The sequence below is a fragment of the Opisthorchis viverrini genome (genome assembly GCF_000715545.1).
Source record: "Opisthorchis viverrini unplaced genomic scaffold opera_v5_141, whole genome shotgun sequence".
NCBI classification, from domain to species: Eukaryota; Metazoa; Platyhelminthes; class Trematoda; order Opisthorchiida; family Opisthorchiidae; genus Opisthorchis; species Opisthorchis viverrini.
Genome location: NW_008751798.1, coordinates 265,353 through 274,238, shown reverse-complemented (window position 1 = coordinate 274,238; position 8,886 = coordinate 265,353). Strand labels below are relative to the sequence as shown.

Below are 8,886 nucleotides of genomic sequence, written 5' to 3'. Positions count from 1 at the left end.
TTAGCCGTGAATAATTCTTTTCACAGCCAACTACTGCATTTGGATCGGTGTGGTGGACTATTGGATCTACACATTCGTGAGTCCCCATTTGTCTACTCATTCTATTCCTATTTTGATTTTGTGATTTTTTATTGGCTCCTTTTGCTTGTTAATTTACCCGAAAACGCTGATAGGTTCTTAGTCCGCTACAGCCTATTAAATGTATGTGCCATGAGTTTGAGAATCTTCTTACCATGTTGGCAGCGTGTTATAATTGAGAAACATCGAAATTCTGTTGAACCAACCGTGTTCCAACAGGGAGTAAGTAGTTATTGGGTCTACTTTGGGTCGACAACTCTCCAGGGGAAAGCGTCAAACACGTAAGCCGCATGCTATTAGCACACCCAAATTGAGTTAGCCGAAATTATAGGGTTTTTGAAGTTGCCATTTTAATACGGAGTTAGTCTAATCAATTTGCACCTTCCCGTGACATGTTGCACTTAGCGTTTTGTTTAAGTGAGCGACATGTCAAGGTCATAGGCCATCGCCGATTTGCATTTTTTGCCGGTTTACGTGACATAAAACATGAAATCGCACTGTAACATATTTTGGCGTCCCTCGGTGTTCCTGAAGATTCAAATAACATCTTAAGAACATTCAATGCAAATGCCACTATATAGGATCAGTCTTAGGCGTTTGTTCACTTTAGAAACCATAGATTTAACAAATGGGATATTTTTGTTCGGCGAACCTGTTCACAATACATTTTCCTCATGGATCTCATATTCCATTAAGTGCAATGAAGTGAGATTACGGCACAAACTTGCAGTGGCAACGGGACTTTACTGTTACGGGAGTTTTGACCGCAGCACCTGGCATTCTTTCTGAAGCGCATACAGTGGAAGCGATTCCCACGGTTTGGTTTGTTTGCACTGGAGGTCCATACATCCTGCCGGTGACGTTGCTTTTTTGGAAACAATGGGGCAGGACTTGGGGCTTGATCTCCGCTGTCATACAGATGTGCGTAGATCCGTGCGATTTGGAGGGGGTCACCCAAGTTCCGGTCACCTCTCCGAAGAAATTTCGCCTTCGATTCGGCGTTTCGCACCCCATCCATGAATCGCTAGGCAGCGTGCACTTCACGAACTTATGGCGAATCCTCAGGATATGCTTTTGAGACAAGGTCTCGGAGGGCGTCTGCATACTCATCCGCTGTCTCACCCGGGTGCTGGTTCCGGTTAAAAAAGCGCTGTAGTGGTTAACGGCTCTATGGAGTCTATAGTGAACAGAGTAGATTACTAATGTAAGCCAGATACAAATTTACAAGGAGAAAAATCCAAGTAAATCTTGACTCACAGTTCAAAATAGGAGATTCTGTAGTTCCGTAGTTCCGTATTCCGTTGAACCACCACACCAAGAATAGTTCTATCTTCCTGGTATTCCAGATCTCCGGTGGTTGAAATATTAATCCACAAATGTGAATATATTTGTCCAGTGTTTGTAGCTGAAATGTTTGCTCACGTTTAGTGTTAGCAGCGGTCAAATATAGCCAACCGGCGGTCATAACAACAGTCACTCGGCAGAAGTCTCAAAGTCACGTTGGAGCCAACAAGCGGGCGGTAGCGGTTGTATTTCAGTAAAACAAACTTTTGTACAGCGATGTGACTGATAATGATGGAAAAAAGAAGATTATGCTGAGCATGAAAAGAGCAGTTTACAAGTGCTACAACGCTCTCGAAAAACACTGCTCGGCAGTAGCGTGCCAAACAGGGAGGCCAATTGGGTCCAGAGAATGTCTGGTGGAGCAGACAATGAAAGGCCTGAGTAAAGTACGCGACGGGCGGCGGAGTCATCTAGCCGGGACAGAATGAACTGTCCGTGCTGCTCCGGGGGTACTGATGAAAGGAATGCTTTCATTCGAAACGACCACAGGTCGAGATCTTCGCCAGGGTGGAATATCCTCGGTGGCTACCCATTTGTGGAATATCAGCCGATATCATTTCCATTTCGTCTTCATTTGTGCGCGTCACGTTGGATTTAGCCGTCATGTCGCATATGAGTCTCGGGATTGACTGTATTCAACCTCTCTCACCAATGTAGCGTGGGACGTCAGGAAGTCAGCGGTATTCGACGTTCGAGAGGATGTAGCGACGGCACACGTCAGTTCTGAAATGTGCAGATATATGGACTGGTATTAATGAATCCACACGGTATACACAACACACATGCGCACAGGTCCGGTGGTACAGAGAAGAAGACCGAAGTGTAGCAACAAAGCACGTGTATTAATCCGAACCGAAACCGGAAGACAGAGGGTGTGTACAAAAAGGGGTCGGTCAAGGTCAGTCCGGGGGGGGTTGGCAGATATATTGGTAGGTATTAATGAATCCACACGGTATACACAACACACATGCGCACAGGTCCGGTGGTACAGAGAAGAAGACCGAAGTGTAGCAACAAAGCACGTGTATTAATCCGAACCGAAACCGGAAGACAGAGGGTGTGTACAAAAAGGGGTCGGTCAAGGTCAGTCCGGGGGGGGGTTGTACAAGTGGCTATTCTTTCCTGTCCGAGGCTCGTGGTGGTTCGACCATGGCACCTGCAACAGGAAGAGAGAGGGGAGAGACACATAAGCTCATGTACGTGCATTGCATGCAGATACAGTCGAGTTTCAACTGCGTTACACCATTAAAATATGAATATCGCGGGCCTTGAATATCGTGGGAATTGAGTAGGTTTAAACAACTTTCAACAAAACTGGGGCCGTTTGGGAAGATCTCATACGCTTGAAAAATTACCATCAAATGTTAAAACTTTATGCTAAAGTTTTCCTCCATCGAACCACGGTTTCAGAGAAATTTTGGATGTGCGTCTAGCCGCTGGCAACATGTATCGTTATGATGGAAACAAAATAAAGGTACAAGACACCACACTACTCCTTCACCAGAGCGTTGACTGTGAAAGGGGAAAATGCTCGAATAATCAGAGTAGTGAATCAAAAATTTGCTCACTTCAAGTTTTTTAATCAGCTAAGTGCTGGGGGAAATGGACGCGACGTCCGGAACAACTTTTGGGAGGAGTGAGGTTGGTTGTAATGGTATCTTGGGTAGATGCGGGTGTTGCTGGGATAGCAGGATTGCTGGATATGGTCATGGGTGCTTCAATGAAGGCAGGCTTCAGACGATCAATGGAGACGGTATCATGCGTTCCGCCTTTCCCTGAAACAAAGTATTCGGAATGGTGTTCGATAACCTTGAGGGGGGGTCACTACAGGTGTTTGACAGAGTGTCTTCGTTGCGTCATGTCGGACAAACACAAGTGGTATTGAAGAGACATCAGTTGAGATGTTTTCCTTTCGTGTTGAGCGTCTTGTCGGTGTCGCACGAAGAGCAGACATATACTGTTTCAAACGTGTGATAAATGTGATGAGTGATTCGGGCTGTTCGCCAGAAGGGGAAACTGGTCCGGCTGGTGAACAGAGAAGACGCTCCTTAATAGTGGAGCGAATAGCAAGCAAATTGAGGGGTAAGGAAAAGGATCCTTGGTTGTATTGGATTGACTAGATTCTCGTTGATAGTCACCTCTGCGGTTCTTCCAGCAACGTCCACGAAGGAGCCTTACAAGCGGGAGGTTGATCGCTATCTGCTAGTCCCATTCGTCCAAGCTTAAACCGACTGCAGCTCCGACACCGCTCAAGACAAGTTTTATGAGCCTTAAATACCCAGTCCCTGTGAGCTAAAAATCCAGATATCGTTGTGGTTGTCAATGATCTGAGATTCATTTGAGTGATCGAAATGGATTGGCCTCAGCAAGTACGATCACTGGCGAACGGCTGCTTTATTTATGTGCTGAACGAAGACCATTTCTAGGCAGTGCTGCCTTTCGTGGTAGCCACAGTCTTTTGGCCACACTGTGTCCTTTAACAGCCACGAACTCAGATCGATCGCATCGACATCGTTTCCAGATGACCGGTCGGTTTGGAACAATCAAGTTCATTCCAACCACACGCTCGCCAAATGTAGCCTTTCCCTCCGTTTTCCCGGACCGCGTAAGATGCAGGCAAATTGCTAGCAGCTGGGATACCGCCAAATCGGGAAGTGAGATGAATTTATAAGAATCGTCTTCTGGACTCTTACAACAGCTCCAATGTCGGATTTGGATTCATGCTAGAACTGGGTCGCCTATTACGTCCATAGTATTGGGAGTTTAGCCTGTGAGGGAGCTACCAGGCTCACTCGAGTGCTGGATATCAGAGAGAACAATGGGCATGCTCGAACCTCGGAGAACTGTCCCTAACGGTCATGAACATAATTTTTCCCGACAAGTTTTCAGACGTCAAATGAATGTGAGTTTGTGCATCCGGCCGCTAAGCCTAAAGAATACAGAAGGTTTCAAGAATGGAACGAGCCCAGAAAACCGGAAACACCAGAAGATCATTTTGGTTGATCCGTGTGATCCGTCCCCGGGGAGCACCTGGGAATAAAGTCATCAAGGGTCAAAGTGGCGGAATCTTCCTAAATAAGGAATAACGCCTACATCACTGGATCGAATTCTCCATACGACAGTTCCCGCAATCACCGGCTGTCACTTATTTTGGTTCTATAGCAAAATTAGAATAAAGCACAGCAAACATGGAGCCCCGGACGGCCCCGGATTGAAATACTGAGTCAGTGCTTGCGTGATCCAGTTACGTGCATTTGGGAAAAGGCGACTATCGCAGGCAACTGGAGAGACTCGGTAATGGCGATTATTTTCAAAAAAGGTCAGTAGAGATGTAACCACGAAAGGGTCAGCTTGACCCTGATCCTAACGAGAGTTTTGGCGTTACTTCTTATTTATCGGTTTATGATGGCTCGTGAAATACTTACTCGAGTGCAAAAAGCAGGAATCTGGCCTGGTGAGAGTTGTGTTGACTAAGATTTTGCAATCCTCCGGGTGCCAGTGAAACGCTATGTGTATAAACGAACGACGATTCTAGTAGACCTGAATTTCCAAGGCGCATTCAAATCTACTGCCCGTTCTGTTCTACGTGACACCCTGGCCAAACAAGGAACTCCCCGGAAGTTTGTAACCACAACAATTCCTTTGTGTTCTTATATTCTCGGGTGTGTGAGAACAAACAGAGAAAGAGTTTTGGCGTTACTTCTTATTTATCGGTTTATGATGGCTCGTGAAATACTTACTCGAGTGCAAAAAGCAGGAATCTGGCCTGGTGAGAGTTGTGTTGACTAAGATTTTGCAATCCTCCGGGTGCCAGTGAAACGCTATGTGTATAAACGAACGACGATTCTAGTAGACCTGAATTTCCAAGGCGCATTCAAATCTACTGCCCGTTCTGTTCTACGTGACACCCTGGCCAAACAAGGAACGCCGCGGAAGTTTGTAACCACAACAATTCCTTTGTGTTCTTATATTCTCGGGTGTGTGAGAACAAACAGAGAACTCTCCAAAAGCTTCCATACACAAAACGGTGCCCAAAATGGATGCGCATCTTCACCTTTCGTATCTGATTATTCCCATCCTTGATTTATTCCTATTTCGTTTCGCGATTCACGGAATAACAAGACGAGCGCAGGAAGGTTTTTAAAAATCGGGTGTCCAAATAGCTAACGACGAAAACCTTATTGAGCTAGAATAAAGGGGCAACATAGTTCTCGTTTTCAAAGAGAATAAGATTGCACGGGTAACTTTGGACGAAGTAACCAAAGTCTCCCATAATTTGGCATGCGCTCCGCATCCAAAGGGTTTAAGGTTTTACTCGTTAACATGCAGTGACTGAAAACGCCACTCACAATCCATGAATGTGCACTCGAGGTTGTGGAGCGTTCTGTGCATTTTCGAAGTTGCATTAGTTTCAGACGTATTGCGATAGATGACCCCAATGTCTCGAATCCACTGGGCTCGGTTCTCGTTTGCCAACATGAGACACCTATGTCGTGAGAAAGGCGTAGTCCTACCTAGGACGAGGTCGTCAGGCTACATTGTGGGCTGTTTTTGTGTGATTGTGAGACGTGGCCTGTTTTAGCTGTGGGACTAAGATGTCTTCAGGATTTTGAAACTCACCCTCTCAGAACCACGGGTCATGTGGGTTGGTTTCGGAGAACCGTAACGAGTCAACGAGAAAGCAGGCATTTTGTTTTGCAACGACGACTTCCACTGACGTCTCTGCCTACAAGAAGCCAAACACCTTATATTAGTGTGTACCAAGAATTTCAACTTTTACTTCCAAGTTATCAGCTCCAAGCAAACTGATGGTATCGCTATAGAGATCGTTTCGGGATCCACATCTACACATTTTTGTGACAATATCTGAGCTGTTGACAGAAAATCGCGTTGAGCAGCTGACTTTTTACCAACAATATTGTTTGTGATTTAATGATGGCTTGCTCTCGGTTTTTAACACAACGCCCCAAAACACCTCTTTTACTTGTAACATTTAGGTAGAAAGGAGGACTTCCCTTTCGGACATTTTGATCTCTAGGACTATCAACGGGACTATATCTCGACTGTCAACCTAAGGCGTAGCAATAGCACACGGTGCTCCAGTCCTACAACATTCCCTCCCACGCAGCATAAATTCGTTTGTATTAGGGCGTATCTATGCAGCAAGACTGATCTGTTTTCCAGATAACATCACTCAGGATGTTGAACTGCCAAAAGACACTCTGTGATCGAACATCTATATTGCGTCTCATTAAAAAACGCCTAAGAATGAGCAAAAAACAGGAGCAAACTAGAATACGAATAAATCTACGCACCTATAGACGTTCCACCATTTTGGCCATGCTCTTGGTCAGACTAAACTGACCTTGAATGTGATCGTGCGTCGAACTCACTGTCCAATGACAACGCAGTTGAAACTTGACTGTGCCTGCTTACACGTGTTTATCATATGACCAATGTATGTGTACGAATAAATCTACGCACCTATAGACGTTCCACCATTTTGGCCATGCTCTTGGTCAGACTAAACTGACCTTGAATGTGATCGTGCGTCGAACTCACTGTCCAATGACAACGCAGTTGAAACTTGACTGTGCCTGCTTACACGTGTTTATCATATGACCTAATGTATGTGCATCTTTCTTTCTCCCTATTACAGATATACCCGACCGAACCCATTGATCGGATTGACTGTTCCAATATCATGTTGTTTTACCTTTGTAACTTTCGGTCCCGGTTTCGCTTTAATACACTCGTGTTGTTGCCACTCCCGATCCTCTCTCCTGTGTCACCCGACCTATGCGAATGTGTACTTTGTGTGCCGTGTGGATACAGTAATACTAACCTCTATACCTGCACATTTCAGAACTGGTGTGTACCGTCACTACATCCTCGCGAACGCCGAGTACGCTGACTTCCTGTCATCCCACGCCACACAATAACCAGTTGAGCCACCATGAGTTACGACCCTAGGGTTGGGTCGTTCGAATGGACGCTCATCAACATGTGTGTTACTAAAATACTGGTAAAATGTTACAAACCTCAACTCGCTGGACTATATTGGTTTGTTCACACCAGATTTACTAACATTGGTTCCAAGGATCATCCCATGGCGAAAGTAGGTCCACCCAAAGTTGACACCGACTCAGGACAAAATAAACAGAAGATGGAAAATCTCACCTAACTTTGTTCAAATAAGCACTCGACCACAGTTCCAAATTGTGAGTAACTTGAGGAGAGGAGGAAAAACAGAAACAACATAGTGAGAAGTCCCTCTGTAAAGAATGATAACGGGGAGGAAAAATCGTCAGACATTCACTACGTTTTACACCCGTTACGAAGAAACTGGACCTTACCGTGGTGTGACGGTTTGGCACCTCAGCGATCCATTGAGCTATACTGGAGAGTGTCCCGCGACACTCACTGAGTCTCTCATACCAGGTTGGTCAATAGTTACAGGTCTGACAAACGCAGTCTCCTGGTCCTCCAGGTTGGGGGTTGGAACATGTGGCGACTTGTTCCGTAGAAATGGTAATGCATTTGCATTTCCCGCCAAACACCGCTGCCTTGCGGTTAGGCTTTTGAGCCAAAGACTTTGGTTGAGGACCCTAATCATCCTCCTGTCTAGGTGTGGGCGCCCTGGCAGTATCCCAGTCCACGTACAACCACGAACTGCACATACACAAATAAACTCATGCCACATCGTACGGCAGTGAAGCATCAGTGTTGAACACTGTTGTCATGCTGTCGATGATGATGATGACGTTTTACACCCCTCTCCAGGGACCATCGAAGCATATGAATTGTTTTAAGCGCCTTTTATAAGTCAAGTCAACCTGTGTCGGAAGCACCCGTGAGCCGTTTCATCTATATTGGGAATCACCTGAACTGCATATCTCGAAAATCTTCGGGGTAAACTTCGAACTGCCAAATTCATGTGTTGTAGTCGATGATCAAAGCGTCCAGGAATGGTTCACCAGCAGTTGGATTAACTAGAAATCAGACAAGATACAACGTCACTATCCCTTCAACGTTGGGATGTTTGTCATGTAGACGCTTGTAAACTCACTGATCGTCACATCTAACTTGACAAATTGGCAATATTTTAATTCATGTACCTTCTCCATCTGTGTGAAGTATGCGCTCATGAGTTCTGTTGCGTCCTTCGTGTACGCCATTATTCTTGATACATTGACCATGTCATCTTAAAATGTTACGTCACTGGGTGTATTTGTAGCGACCCAGTCACCCATATACTTGACTGTTCAACTCAATCGCTCACTGGATCGCGAGGCTTGTCTATTTTCTCATACGCATAAACACGTCGCATTAAGCTGACACATCGGACATCGATTGTCTGCACCGCCTAGTCAGTGTAGCAACCACTCATGTGCCGACGCGCCCACATACACGCACTGGGACCTACGTAAAGGCAAACCGAACCCAGTCAAGACACACAGACTC

The 8,886-nt window shown here is 45.6% G+C and overlaps 1 protein-coding gene across 1 annotated transcript in view; it reads left to right on the top strand.

Moving 5' to 3' along the window:
- Nucleotides 1–1,619, top strand: part of T265_06666 (hypothetical protein) — a gene marked incomplete at both ends in the record, with an annotated part of 15,498 nt that extends 13,879 nt beyond the window's left edge. The window contains one exon of the mRNA XM_009171991.1: nucleotides 1,516–1,619. Within this exon, the coding sequence (XP_009170255.1) occupies nucleotides 1,516–1,619 (104 nt within the window). The remainder of the gene's footprint in view (nucleotides 1–1,515) is intronic.
- Between the last annotated feature and the right edge of the window lie 7,267 nt (nucleotides 1,620–8,886).